The sequence below is a fragment of the Zymoseptoria tritici genome, chromosome 11 (genome assembly GCF_000219625.1).
Source record: "Zymoseptoria tritici IPO323 chromosome 11, whole genome shotgun sequence".
NCBI lineage: Eukaryota > Fungi > Ascomycota > Dothideomycetes > Mycosphaerellales > Mycosphaerellaceae > Zymoseptoria > Zymoseptoria tritici.
The window spans coordinates 946,194-960,488 of record NC_018208.1 but is presented as its reverse complement, the minus strand read 5'-3'; the positions used below and the strand labels follow the sequence as shown (position 1 = coordinate 960,488).

The following is a 14,295-nucleotide window of genomic DNA, read 5'->3' as shown; positions in this document are numbered from 1 at the left end:
GCTCGAATACTTGCAGTCAAATGATCATACAGTATCTCAGCATCGCTCGAAGTAGACATCTATGTTGTTGGAGGTAACTCATCAGAAGTCCTCAGACTATCGGCCAGCGCTGTGCTTTAAAAAGGCACCACGATGTACCTCGTCCGCTCTCCATCTCGCACGCGAACAGTCTGGTGAGGGACTCGCAGTAGTGCCTTGAGTTGAGCATCCTGCCCCTGAGCCGCCTTCGCATCTTTTCGCTGAGCTCCAGCAAGATGATCCTCATCTAGCAGTGCACACGACGGACAGCTGCCTTTCCTGCGCACAGTCAGTAGAGCTCACCATGCAATCACAACGCCAGCACTCACAAAGACATTTCATCGGACCAGTCCACCGGGCAAGGGGCTGTGCCTTCCTCCCTCACCGTCTGACAGAGATTCACCCAGCGTAGTCGCGAACGTCTGGCGTCGATGGCGCCGCTGCTATGAGCACCTTGTCCTTTGGCCGAGCGATTGGTGCGGGTAGGCGCCGGGTCTGCGACGTGGCTGCAGTTTTGGTAGCGGTATTCGGTTCGGATGCACATCTTGAGTATTGCTTGGATTGTGTAGTCGGAGACGGGTGATGGGAGTTGGGTTGAGTGTGAAAGTGTCAGATTGGTTATGAGTCCGCTGTCAAGATAGTATGCTGCCGTGAATGCTGCGAGGGTTAGCAATCGCAGCATGACCTGGAGACATGATGGCGGACGCATTCGCACGAAGGCACGAGGTCGAAGCTCTTGACTTATTTGGCAAATAGCACTATGGTCTGAGTCAACATAGCTGGCAATGGAGGTCACCAGATGGAAGGACAACGTCAGGGCACGCTCTTGACCGCCTGGACTCAACCGGTCGCTTGCCGGCTTGAGCTCCTCCTGTTCACTGCTCTGTTCCGTCTCCTCGTGTGCCCTCTTGGGAACCTTGGTCAACGTCGACCGGCTGGCTGATCTGGTATTTGCCGTGGCCTTCATCCGGCTGAACATCTTCGAATCGATGCTCGCGAATCGGAGCCCTGAAGACTTCCCGCTGGAAGCGCAAAAAGATTTCGTTGTATGGTTTTTGGGTGCGCACTGGCACGACCAAAACCACCTTCACCCACCGACCAGGTCCGCGAGTACACCTTGTTCAGCCAGAGCACCGACCCAGCTCCTCACAAAGTTGTCGTAGTCGTGCCGCAAATGGATGCCATCTGTATCGAGACGTTGTGATGCGCGCAACGCTTCGAGCGCATCCGCCCGGATGCCGGCTTGCTTCTTGACAATGTCTTGCCGATATTGCAGCAGAGCGAGTAGGTCATCACCCTTAGCGATCTTCTCCTTGATACTGTCGGGGAGCTCCGCATCGTTGACATCGGCCTGAGAGAGTCCAAAGGTTTCGGAAATGCCAGTGACGACTTCCTTTTTCGTCTCTCCGCCATCCATCGACCTCCAATCGCCATCGAGGATGTCGAGTTGAGTGTCGATTGTTTGCAGGGTCTTGACATTCTCCGCCAGCTTGGCCTTCTCCTGGTCTACGGGGTCTGCTACGATGGCCATGAGGCTGTAGTCGTCTCCGCCCTTGACCATGCGAATCATAAGATCCGTTGCTGCGACGTCCATCCACTCTCCGGTGCCGCCTTCGACACCAGCCTCGAAGCAGCCTAGATCTTGTGGGAAATGATTCAGACCATCAAGCATCCAGACATGGTTTCCGACGGGTACGTATGCCACGAAGTGGTGCCCGTTGCCGTCTACGTCGGGAATCACGTCATCGACCATATTCTTGTGTTGCGCAGGCTTGCGCGAGCGGCCAGAGCGACGAGGTGCAGAGTCACTATCTCCATTGCTAGCCGCTGTTGCCACAGTGCCGTTGATCTTCGACTTGGGATCATAGCCTGCATCTGAGTGAGTCTCGGAGACGCCGTTGGACGTCTTTGACGGCGCTTCACCTGCGATCTTGTCGAGGTCCAATGCGGGTTGCTTGCGCTGTTTGCCTGTGGTGCTTGCTTTTGTGGTTGACGATGCGTTGGTGTGGTCTTCTGCAATTTGCTCTTTTTCTGCTTTCTTCGCTGCTTTCGTCTCGCGACCCTTGGCGGCAGCGACCTTCTTCTTGTACTTGTTGAACTTGTCTTTGGCGATCGCGTCCGCGTTGAGAAAGTCGTTCTGCGAGGCAAATGAGTTGTGAATACGCTTGACGAAGTCGAAGTTGTCAATAGTATCGCCTCTCGTCAGGGGATCCATATCCTTGGTAAAAGCTTTGAAGTCGCTCAATTGCTTTCCCATCTTCAGATCCTGGATGTTATTGACGATGTTGAGCAGAGCTACCGAAGCACAGGCGTAGTCCGGAACTTGATTCGCGAACCAGACATGACTGGACTCATGCTCGTTGCCATCCATCCGCATGTCTTCGTCTCGATATCGGAACAAGAATATGAGGCCGTAGACAGGTCGGCTATGGTGTGTTAGCAGGACAAATCGATCAAGAAGTGCATTGGTTCTTACGGCAATGCCAGAGCATATGGAATGTCCAAGACCTCCACTGCTTGAAGTCCCTCTACGCCCATTTGTCGAAGCATGATCGTAAAGTGCTCCTGGTTCAGATTAGCAACATGCGCGACCTCATTGAAGCTCGCTGCGTACCGGCTCGTTTTCGACTTCAACCCATCCTGACCATGATTCTCGGTCGGGCAAGACCAGGGCAGGTGAGCCATTCGCGCCATTTTCACCAGCCGTCTTGGAGGCTTTCCGCTTTGCGCCTCGCTTTGGTCCCATGCTTGCTGCTCGCGGAGTCGTGTTGATCTGTTCGTTTCGATATGGGCTCCTTGGAAGTGTGGTGAAGTGAAATGATCGACTTCGAGAGATGTGATTTTATGGTGGAAGGAGTGCCATTGATGTTCGATCAAGCCGGCCTTTGCGGGACAAATTCCAGTTTGCTTGTAACATTGTGCGATTCGAGTGGGCGAATTGTTTGATGTAACGTCGTGAAGCAAGTGATTTATGCCTGCCGCTGAGAGCCTGAAATTTGAGGCATCACCACAGCTTGACGCGTGAGAAACATCAACTTCGCGATTCCTATCGTCAACTCTACATCTTCGCCCTTGTCGCCCTTGCCAACGATTTTGCCGACGATTTCTTGACAGTCCTCCTGGTGCCACTGAATCCGCAGATTACCGCGACGAAGCAACCCCGAAAGGTCAACATACTGGCGCATGAGATGAGAGACAGTTAGCGATGGAAGGCACTCCGCGCCTTAGAAGCGCATTTCCGGCCACTCCACAACAGGGACAACCACAATATCGAGAATCGCGGAATCCTCGAGATCGCATACCCCGACCGCAATTCGGCGGACGATCGCCAGCTCGACAGGCAAAACCGCTGCCGCAAATACCGACTCTCAGAACCAAAACAACAACTGCCTCTACGACTGATCCACTCATACCGGAGACAATAATAGATGCGCCGTCACAAAGACTCTATGCGGCTGCGTTTTGGGTAGCACTATGGACTTGGAGGACGTACGACTTTGTAGGACTGCAAGATGCTGAAGAGCAAAGCCTTTGGCTATTTATGAAATGGGTTGCAATAGATGGAGTGTTCTTGTTTGGGCTGCCGAGCTTGAGGATACCCTGGTTGGAATGGAGTCCGCACGCAATGATCTTGATCTTCTTGATGCACGCTTTCGCGGACTTCATGCTCATGTTTCGAATCCCCATACCACTAGGTGCTGGACTTGCTGTTGTCTGGACTGGACTTTTTGGGGTATCCGAGACCGCCGTGGACGAACACAATGTCAATCCCAACACGATCAAGTTCAACGAGTCTTTGATTCTCGGGCGGCAGATCATCAACATCCTCCCTGAAGGTTCTGCTGTGCTGAATCCCGAGAGACAATCTTTTTGTCTTGACGAGACGCGCCATGACGCCCGGTTACCGATTACGATCAACGCCACGAATCCGATCGCCATCGACATTCTGCGAGTCGATCTGAATACCCAAGCAAATGAGACCTTGCACATCAGCAAGTCCCAACTCAAGTCCATGCACAAGGAGGCATCGCGACTGCTGTCGTACAGCGAGAATCCCAACGAGCCCAAGACTCTATACTACCCAGTCAAGAAGCCGGGCGTTTATCTGTTGGAGAAGGTTGTCGATGAGACCAATTTGGAAGTGTCGCGGAAGAACTTTGCGCACACGGTGGTTGTGCCTTGCCCAAAAGTGGTCATGAAGCCGTCCGCCGCAGACCGATGCACAGGTGATCTCTCAGACATCGAGATCGAGGTCACGGGTACACCACCCATGAAGGTTAAGTATCGCAAAATTGTGAACAAGGCGACCCAGTCAGCGACGTTTGAGAACATCCAGCCAGAAGATCTGGTATCGCCACTTATGCGTCAAGCGCAGGGGGCGCTGGTCGTCCCGAACAGGGTGGACACTGAATGGGCGAGGTCTCATACCGTCTCAGTACCACTCAGCGAAGGGTTGAGCAGCGCGGGGAAATGGGCGTATGCTATTGAAGAGATTGTCGATGGGTTCGGGAACGTCGTCAGGTATTCCGACAGCGACAAAGAGCATCGAGCAGCCTCTTCTTCGCTGCATCAGGTCATTCAGGTCCACGAACGACCACATGTCTTCCTAGAGGGATGCAGCCCACAGCAGCCCCTAAAGGTAGCCAAAGGTCGTGATGCGAACTTTCCCCTTCGCTTCGGCTCGACTGGAAAAATGGAGCTCACCAACGTCGCCCACAGGATCGAATACACTTTCAGTCCACAAGATACGATGCCGGCGACAGGCGAGCATGGCTCTGCACGGCAGACTAGAAGAGTGGAGTTGAAGAACATCAAGGCTCTACCACAGCTTCATGAGCCTGGACTATACACTTTGACCAAAGTATCGACGGAGTTCTGCAGCGGAGACGTCCTTGAGCCTGCCTCGTGCTTGCTCGAGAATCCACCGGAGCCTCGACTTGCGATTGTCGGATCAGAGATTCATGATCAATGTGCAGGACGTCCAATCGGTCTGCACGTCGAGCTTGATCTGGTCGGAACCCCACCATTCGAGATCAAGTATCGCGTTTCCCATGGGAACCACCACAACGACTGGTACCATTCACTCGACACCCATCGAGGTCAGCTCGACCTCAAGCCATCACAGTCGGGATTCTACAAGTATGAGTTCATGTCAGTCAGCGACGCGGTGTACAAGCGCCAGTCGGTTAATGTCGATATACTCGAGCAAGACGTCAAGCCTTTGGCGAATGCTAGGCTCATCAGCAAAGAGAAGCGGACGACCTGCATTGATCGACAGACTTCCTTCGAAGTTGCGCTCACTGGCGAACCACCTTTTGAATTGGACTACGAGCTCGTCCACAATGGAAAGCGTAAGAAGCTCAACATGAAGAACATCACAACAAATTCGGTCACGCTGGAGACGCAAGCCTTGCGCGATGGCGGCGAGTACATGATCGGACTAGTCAGTGTCGCGGACAAGATGGGCTGCAAAGAGCCGCTACAGGAGGAAGCGAAGTTCACAGTCCGCCATCAGAAGCCCAAGGTCGGTTTCGGACAGATCGAAGGCAGTCGTGACATCAGAACTCTCGAAGGCAAGCAGATCCATCTGCCGCTCCGACTGGTCGGCGAAGGACCATGGACATTGAAGTACCTGGACAGAGACGGGAATGAGCAGACTCTGAGGGCCTCCAACCCCAATGATAAGATCACTGTGGATCGTGAAGGCACCTACCGGCTCGCCGAACTCTCCGATGCTTTCTGTCCAGGTGTTGTCGATGAATCCGCCAACGAGTTCAAAGTCAGCTGGATCGCACGACCGGAGCTCCGCATTGCACCGAATGAGGTCAAGAGCCAAAAGGGCAGTGCCTACATCAAAGCTGATGTCTGCGAGGGAGAGGAGTCCGCCATCGAAGTCTTGTTCAAAGGTGCGCCGCCTTTCCAGATGAGCTACGTCCAGTCAGTCAAACCAGAGCACGGCGTTGCCACACCTAAAAACAAGGAGTTGCGAGCAGCTCTTGGCGTCGCATCGCTGCGGATGGAGACGTCACAAGCTGGATTGTACGAATACAAATTCACGCAACTGGATGACGCAAACTACAACAACAATGCGAAACACTTCACGCCGATCACCGTTCAGCAGAAAGTCAACTCGAGACCATCCGCAGCGTTCACGACACCTGGAAAGTCTTACAGCTTCTGCTCTGTGGAGTCGGATGGCGAGGAGGTCATTCCCGTCAAGCTTTCTGGCCAACCACCATTCGAGCTTGAAGTCGAGATCAAGCACCATGGCACGGTCAAGGCCGAGCTCGTTTCATACAACAACATCGCGTCCAACACTCACAACATTCGCATTCCGCATTCTCGTTTACAGCTAGGCAAGTCTGCGGTGTCCCTTCGGCGTGTTAGCGATGCCCGCGGATGTACACGTAGTCTCGACAGCACCACGCCTCGCGTGCAGATCTCGGTGCACGATGCACCAACCATTACTCCCCTCGAGACACAGGCGAACTATTGTGTCGGCGATCGCATCAACTTCGCGCTTTCTGGTATTGCGCCCTTTCAAGTCTTCTACACATTCGAAGGCGTTGCGCGAAAAGCGACAGTCTCCAACGGCAACACCTTCCGTCGTTTGGCGGAGAAGCCCGGCGCCTTCATCATCACTGGACTTCAAGACTCAGCGTCATCATGCAAGGCAACGACACACATCGCAAAGCAGATCAACGGTATGCCGTCAGTTCGTGTATCTCGTGGCAAGGACAGCTACGTCGACATCCACGAAGGTGGCCAGGCGGAGATTCTCTTCGACTTTGGCGGCACGCCGCCGTTCGAGTTCACCTACATCCGCAGCTCGAACACGGATAAGCATGGGAAGAAGGGCGTCATCTTGGACATGCGCAGCGAGGTCAGCCACGAGCACAGTATGCGCGTATGGGCTAACCAGGAGGGTACGTACGAGGTGGTGAGCATCAAGGATGCGTACTGCTCGTATACGAAGCCGGGCATTCAGGTTGACGACAAGGTTAAGAAACTTCAGTACTGATCGATGGTGCGTGGTATTGTGACGATTGGGAACATTGCATGGCGACGGTGTCGGGTCGGAATCGGCAAGGAAATGAGCGTGTTCAAATGGTAGTACAGACATCTGCTTCGAATGAAATATTGACAAACTTCACGTCAGTTTCTCCATGCGACATTTCTCAAGCGGCTGGAGACGCTTTCTTCACATGTCACGAGCGGACTCAGCTCCGCAGAGAGTTTTGGCTATCATCGATTGTCGATCCTGACCACACCTCGACGTCATACTCTACTACCCTCGATGTGTTCCGAAGGAAGAGGCACAGCGAATCACAACAAGCGCGGGAGAGGAAGCGAGCTGTACACGGCAGGATACTATGTCGATCGCCAACCTTGTTGGAGTTGATGGCGGTGTCGCGTGGTACTGAGGTGTAAAAGCATCACCACTCCAGAGCTTGGTGGTTGCTTGTACTTCGCTTCGTTACTCTCGGGTTTCCTTGTACAGCAACAGAACACTTTCCTCCAGTTCACTGTATCGAGAACTTGTCGTTCTTGACAACTGATCTCAGTCCTTCGGCTCTTCTCAACGACTTGCAGCGTCCGGTCGCGACTTGGGATCCATAGTTCTTGGGCGGTGAACAGAACGCTCGAGAAGTAGAAGCACACCATTTAGGCAGACCCACAATAGAGATAGCAGATCAGCCACGATGCAGGACGACTACAAGGACTCCATCGATGGAAAACCGTCCATCGATCGAAATGGCAGCGCCTACGCCGACCCCGAGAAAGCAGGCCACGTCGAGGAGACCGCCCGTCGAAGCAGCAAGTATGACACCGGCGACCCTTTTGGCGACGAGACCGACGCAGAAGTCAAATACCGCACCCTGGAATGGTGGCAAGCAAGCATGGTACGAGCATCGATTCTTGGTCGAAACGATGGCTGACTCTTCCGCCTTTCGATTTGTTAGATCATGATCGCAGAAACGATTTCCCTCGGGATCCTCTCATTGCCCTCAGTTCTCGGGTCAATTGGCATGGTCCCCGGCGTGATCTTGATCCTCGGACTTGGAATCGTGGCCACGTACACAGGCTACATCTTCGGGCAATTCAAGAACGCCTATCCACATGTCCACAACATGGCGGATGCGGGAGAGGTGCTCATGGGTCGATTCGGCAAAGAGCTCTTCGGCGCCGCGCAGGTCATCTTCCTGATCTTTACGATGGGGAGTCACATCTTGACTTTCACGATTGCGTTCAATGCCATTACTGGACATGCGGCGTGTACCATTGTCTGGGGCGTGATCGGCACGATTATTCTCTTTCTTTTCACGATCCCGAGAACGCTGAAGAACATTGCGCATTTCTCGATCGTTTGTAAGCCAACTTCCCACATCTCAACCATAGAAAGCCGACTGACAACCCTCAGCCGCAATTTCAATCGTAGCCGCCGTGGTAATAACCATGGTAGGCGTCGGCATCGAGCGTCCCGACCCCAACGTGCAAGCCACCACGAAAGTCGCCTTTGCCCCAGCATTCCTCTCAGTCACGAACATCATCTTTGCCTTCGCCGGCCACTTGGCGTTCTTCTCTTTCATCAGCGAGATGAAGAAGCCGCAGGACTTCCCGAAAGCTCTCGTCTTGCTCCAAGCGACGGACATTGGCTTGTACCTCATCGCTGCGATTGTGATTTATCGCTATGCTGGACCCGAGGTGGCGTCGCCGGCGTTGGGCTCGACGAATGATACGGTGAAGAGGGTGGCGTATGGGATTGCGTTGCCGACGGTATGTGTGCACTGGGTCGTATGAGTGTGAGACAAGCAAGCTAACAAGAGCAGATCGTTATCGCCGGCGTGATTTACGCTCACGTCGCAGCCAAGTACATCTACGTCCGCATCTTCCGTGGAACCAAGCACATGTCTTCTCGCTCGTGGTTTGCAGTCGGCAGCTGGCTTGGGATAATCGGAGCGCTGTGGATCGTAGCCTTTATCATCGCTGAAAGCATTCCGACTTTCAACGACTTGCTCGGTCTGATCTCCTCGCTCTTTGCATCGTGGTTCACATACGGTGAGCAACGAAGATCTCCCTCCCTGCAGAGTTCGACCGACGCTGATTGACAATATAGGTATCGCCGGATCAATGTGGCTGTTCCTCAACTATGGACAGTGGTTCAAGAATTGGAGGAAGACCTCCCTGTTCGTGCTCAACATTATGATCTTCTGCTTGGGAGCGACGATTTGTGGCGTGGGTTTGTATGCCAGCGGCAAGTCGATTCATGACAGCGCGGGTAGCGGTGCGAGCTGGAGCTGTGCAGACAACTCGACTCCTGAATGAGATCGCGACAGAGTTGATCTTTGCCGCGCGCTCGTCTATGTCTATGAGCCTTCTACTTCCTGTCTAATGATATGTCCATAATGACTTGGGACGAACGGTCAGCTCACCGGGGCACGCCTCGTGCATCATGTCGTACACTCTTCCTCTCAGCTCAATCCCACAGCATCAGAACTCCAGCCCCAAAGTCTCCTTCAGATCCTCCCACTTCTCCTTCTCCACGATTCCCTTCACTTCGGCCCACAATTCCGTCCGAATCTTTGCCCTATTCTTAGCTACCTTTCCCACCTTCCGGTACATCACATCGATCTTCTCCCTCTCCTCGGCGCTGACAGGCTTGAGACTGCCGCTCCTCAACTTCACCAGCCTCGCTTCCACCTCGTCCTTTTGTGCCTGTAGGGCTTCGACGCTAGCTTTCAGCTCCGGCATGGGAACCCTCGCGGCATCGCCTCGGAGAGAAGACTTGAGTTCTTTCTCTTCCGCTTTGAGCGCGACGGTCTCTTCGCGGAGACGAGTTATTTCGCGGTCCATTTCAGCGAGCTTCTCGAGGAAGTCATCGGGGACTTCATCCTGTGATGATGAATAAGTTAGTCAAAGTCTCTTGACGATGCACAATGATGGATGATGTACTTGGATGACGTGGTAGACAATCTGCTTGCCAGATGCTCTGCCCTCGATCTCTTTCCGCTCGTGCATGTCCTTCAGCAGTTTCTGAGCGGCGGTCTTGGTGACGCGGTTGTGGAGGTTGGAGCTGATGTCGGTGGCGCTGTATGGACGGTTCTCCTTGCGGAGGTAGGTGAGGATGGCTGCTGCGGACTGTTCTGGTGTGAGCTTGGGCTCTTTGGCCTCGCCTTTTTCTTTGGTCGGTGCCATTGCGATGATGGAAAGCGTCGATGTTATTGAGTAGCTACGGGAGCGGCCTCGCGAATTGGAGAATGTGATGGCAGTGCAGAGTGTAGAAGTGAAGTGATGATAGAGATCGCCGGAGATGGAGTCCAGAGGAGATGAAGTGGCGAGGAGATGAGCCCCGGAGGAGATGAAGTGCGGTCAGAATTAGGCTGAAGCGGAGCGGGCTTTGCAGACGGCGATGAGGAAAGTGCGATGGTGAGGAAGGGGCGAAGCAGAATTCAAGATCCTCGAGAATCATTACTGTCGTTGATCCCACTTTCTACACCTACTTTTCATCATGTCTTCGGGCGCACGGCCCCACTGTATAGGACAATGCCGCCCAGGATCCATGCGGGCCACCACACGGACCAAATCATCAAATGGCTCCAGACTCCTTGTGCCACCCAACCTTTTGCGACCTCCATCAACAGCCACGAAACATCTTTCTTCAAATACCAGCTGCTGGCATATATCGCCGCAGGTGGCGAAGCGATCAAGTAGGCCACTGTAACAGCTATGCTTAAAGCCAACCGTGCTATTGTTGTTTGTCCGTCTCCTTTTCCGAATGGCAGGGGGCGAACGAAGCCAAGCGGTGTTGCCAGCACGCCTACGATGAGTGCGAGCGAGAAGTTTATGGTAGCCCAAGTGGACAGTGTAGCGCCGAGGAAGAGGAGCGAGAAGGTCTGCATGATCTGCAGCTGCTGGGAGCTTGCTCGCAAGAAGCGGACGAGCACTGTGCTGAAGTAGAGCGGGAGCAGGTAGGTCGAGCCTGCGACTGCAAAGAAGGAGAAGGACAAGCTCTGCGAGAGTGATCAGCTGTGAATATTCAGGATTAGATGGTCTTCACCACTTACTGCTCGGGGGGTGTGTGTTAGCACGTGCAGAGGTACCACACTCAGGAGGTGCACAGCCAAGAATGCAATGGCAGGCACAAACATCTTGCGTTCCACACTCTCCAGCTCAGCTTTCGGGACGAGCGCCACGCCTTCGCCAGTCTGGACTGCTACCGTCTCTTCCTGCTTCACCTTCTCCTTCAGACTCGCGGTCGGCTTTCCAGGTGGCTCGACCGGACCTTTGCCGCTCGCAATCCATAGGGCAAGCGCATTGATTGTGAAACTGCCAGCAATGAGCATGGCAGCGGGTAGATAGCTTCCGATACTGGCGAAGCGATTCGTGTTCAGCAGGATGTAGAAGAAGAAACTCTGGTGGAGATGCTCGAGCAGGTTGTTGATAGACCGGAAAACGCTCTCGGTGACTCGGCCAAGACCCATTTCGTCGTGCCATCCATCTCCGACAGTCTTCAAAGTGATCGCGTCTATGTGATAGGGCATGAACGCCGAGTGAGGTCCAGTGGCATGTCCGGCGGCTTGCGTCAGGGCTCCTTTTGCAAGACACTTCAGTCGATCCTCGTACTTGTCCGAATGATCTACCATGCCGTGGAGACTGCAGCCCATCCCCATCTGGCCGCTGGCCACAGAGGCTGCGGTGTTCAGTAGATCGAGGTTGGGTAGAGCGCCATTGATGCCGTCGTAGAGTACATCCAGTTTCCCGAATCGCTTACCCCATGGCCCAACGGGATAGTCCAAAGCGATCGCCGCCTGCAACGCTCCAGCTTTGATAGGCAAAGCACTGACGTTCCTCGACGAGGTAATGGTATCTGAAGTGCTGTGGTACGCAGACACCCATGCTTCTGGTCCATAGGTGCTGTCCTCAGGGATGAGCAAAATGATGTCCTTGCTCCAGATACTCCAGCGCTTGAAGTATCTTGCCATCGCCAATGCCAATGCCACTCCCGAATAATTCACCTCGCCGTCGAAGTTGCGCCATGCGGCCATGAGTACCATTGCTTCCGTAGCATCAGCTCGAGGTCCCTGGAGGAGTCCATACACATTGTTCCCAGATATCGTCTCCCCAGCGACATGGTAGCTGAATGGCTGTACCGCAGGCTTCAGACCCATCTCCCGTATCATCTTCACCAAACCATCTCTCCTGACTTCCGTCCCTGGCTGTTGGCCCAGATTGTACACCTCTTGACGATATGCCCGGAAAACATTGTGCTCGCTGCCTCCAAAGTATGTATGGACCTGTCCAGGAAGAATCGCGTTCTCGGAGATGTATGTTTGACGAGAGTATTCGTTCAATGGGAGAAGTAGTACCCATGCGATTCCAACGACGATCAACAGGAGGGAGAGGTATGGCGGGAGCTTCAGTAGAATGGGTGACCGGCGGAGGGTAAGGAGGCGCGCAGCTGCACATATTCAGTCAGTTCACAGGTCGAGCGAACGAATGAATTGATTCAGCCTTACTGAGCGCCATGTTGGGTTATTGCATTGATTGTTTCTTCGTACACGACACGAATCGTTAAATTGATGGAGACGTCCTTCTGAAGTCCCGCCAATTCGGCGGAGTTCCGCCTTCCCCGAATCCCTCATCGCGCCACGCGCCTGCACTAACGCGAGGTGAGCATGCGACATTGCAGCCTCGCATCTACGTACGTCTCCTTCACACAAATCCGCCGCCCACCGTGGTCATCTAGACTGTCATGGCGCCCTCCATTCCCATGCCGGATGCGCGACGCATACGAAGCTACATCTTGCGACTTCCACTCTCGACCCGCGGACTCATCCTCATCATCACACTCCTCTACATCGCGAAGCTCTTCATGCCATGGGTATTACAATGGGGAGCCCTGATACCGAACGAGATCAATTTGCAGACATGTATGTTGGACAGAGGAGACATACTTCCAGCCTCAGACCTGACAATTTCGCAGTACGACGACTAAACTTGTTCCCCATGCTACATACCAACTTCTTCCACTACCTCCTCAATCTTATCGCCTTCGTCCCGCTCGTCGAGCGTTTCGAGTCCGAGCACGGCACAATTGTCACCTTCGCCCTCTTTACAGGTCCCTTCGGTCTCCTTCCCGGCCTCCTATACACCGTTCTCGAACGCTACGTCCTCCGCATGAACACCACCGTCGTCGGCGCCAGCGTCTGGGTATTCCTCCTCCTCTCCAACGAAGCGATCAAAACCTACCGCCAGAACCCGCACTTCGAGATTTCCGACGTCAAGATCCCAACATGGACGACACCACTCTTCCTCATTGTCGTGATCTGGGTTCTCGTACCGGGTACAAGTTTACTGGGACATCTATGCGGCGCGCTGGTGGGCTACTTGTGGGGACTGGGATACATCAGGTTTCTGGCTCCGCATGACAAGATCTTGAGATGGGTGGAGGGCAAGTTGAATCTGCTGGGCAGACTGCCGCACTATGTCAGCGTGGATCAAAAGACGTATGGGAGATATGGGGTGCTTCCGACCTCTTCGAGGAGCCCGCTGGTTGGTCCTGGACGAGGGACTTTGGCCGCGTCGAACGGTGTCGCTGTTGGTCCGGAGGGTAGCACGCAAAGGTTGGGGCCGTGAGAGGGATGACGTTGGAGTATCGCGGATATCTGGAGATGTCCTGGCCGCAGGCATGATTATGCCAGCATGTCAGGCCACCTCGTGTGAACGGATTGGAGCATGCAGTCGTGGATTGTCGGTCCTACATGAGCGATAGCGCAGTGCAGTCGGCTACAGATGAGCCACCGCTGAGATGGATCGCATGGCTGTTGGACCAAGACTCGATGCGGCAGAGAAGTTACAGGCCAATATACTCGACAATGTCTTCAGCAGACCAAGCGCGGGCGCGGAGAGAAAATCACAATGCGAGAATGATTGGCTGGACTCGAAAGATCACTGATGAAACGCTGGTCGTTATTGGAGGAGACTGACTGCCACTCATGGCCGACAGGAACCGTTGCGCCCTTTCAAGAACTGCTCTGGTGAGGGAAAGACATTATCAGACGTCTACAGCGAACGACGCGGTTGATGAGTATGCGATGGAAGAGTTGCGCACGACGGAGTGGACACGGCCTCGACAGATCGCATAGATGATGCCGATACAGACAATACGAACGACCATTTTGCATCGATGCCGACATTGAAACTGCTGTTGATCTTCAATGTCTGTGCAATGTCCCAAGAGATGCGCATTCCGCGAGATCAATGACCAAGTTCAGT

The 14,295-nt window shown here is 53.9% G+C and overlaps 6 protein-coding genes across 6 annotated transcripts; 3 read left to right on the top strand and 3 right to left on the bottom strand.

Annotated features, from left to right (window-relative positions):
- Positions 1 to 1,105: 1,105 nt before the first annotated feature.
- On the bottom strand, positions 1,106 to 2,938 carry MYCGRDRAFT_76924 (uncharacterized protein; the record flags this gene model as incomplete). Its single annotated transcript, XM_003848340.1, has 4 exons — positions 1,106 to 1,789; positions 2,096 to 2,444; positions 2,495 to 2,583; positions 2,633 to 2,938. 4 exons carry the CDS (start codon positions 2,762 to 2,764, stop codon positions 1,106 to 1,108), a joined length of 1,254 nt encoding a protein of 417 aa, XP_003848388.1.
- Positions 2,939 to 3,223: 285 nt separating this feature from the next.
- MYCGRDRAFT_76921 (uncharacterized protein) lies at positions 3,224 to 7,039 on the top strand (the record flags this gene model as incomplete). Its single annotated transcript, XM_003848538.1, has 1 exon — positions 3,224 to 7,039. The coding sequence occupies one exon, from the start codon at positions 3,224 to 3,226 to the stop codon at positions 7,037 to 7,039; it is 3,816 nt and encodes a 1,271-aa protein (XP_003848586.1).
- Positions 7,040 to 7,527: 488 nt separating this feature from the next.
- On the top strand, positions 7,528 to 9,439 carry MYCGRDRAFT_101603 (uncharacterized protein; the record flags this gene model as incomplete). Its single annotated transcript, XM_003848539.1, has 5 exons — positions 7,528 to 7,922; positions 7,983 to 8,388; positions 8,441 to 8,796; positions 8,850 to 9,078; positions 9,137 to 9,439. 5 exons carry the CDS (start codon positions 7,722 to 7,724, stop codon positions 9,343 to 9,345), a joined length of 1,401 nt encoding a protein of 466 aa, XP_003848587.1.
- Positions 9,440 to 9,510: 71 nt separating this feature from the next.
- On the bottom strand, positions 9,511 to 10,215 carry MgHop2p (TBPIP-like protein; the record flags this gene model as incomplete). Its single annotated transcript, XM_003848339.1, has 2 exons — positions 9,511 to 9,912; positions 9,973 to 10,215. The coding sequence occupies 2 exons, from the start codon at positions 10,213 to 10,215 to the stop codon at positions 9,511 to 9,513; spliced, it is 645 nt and encodes a 214-aa protein (XP_003848387.1).
- A 311-nt stretch (positions 10,216 to 10,526) lies between these two features.
- Positions 10,527 to 12,395, bottom strand: MYCGRDRAFT_49312 (uncharacterized protein; the record flags this gene model as incomplete). Its single annotated transcript, XM_003848338.1, has 2 exons — positions 10,527 to 11,030; positions 11,085 to 12,395. Coding segments are annotated over 2 exons (1,815 nt in total), but the record flags the coding sequence as incomplete, so codon positions are not given.
- Positions 12,396 to 12,787: 392 nt separating this feature from the next.
- MYCGRDRAFT_63728 (uncharacterized protein) lies at positions 12,788 to 13,993 on the top strand (the record flags this gene model as incomplete). The annotated part of the gene is made up of 2 exons (XM_003848540.1): positions 12,788 to 12,950; positions 13,004 to 13,993. The coding sequence occupies 2 exons, from the start codon at positions 12,791 to 12,793 to the stop codon at positions 13,654 to 13,656; spliced, it is 813 nt and encodes a 270-aa protein (XP_003848588.1).
- Between the last annotated feature and the right edge of the window lie 302 nt (positions 13,994 to 14,295).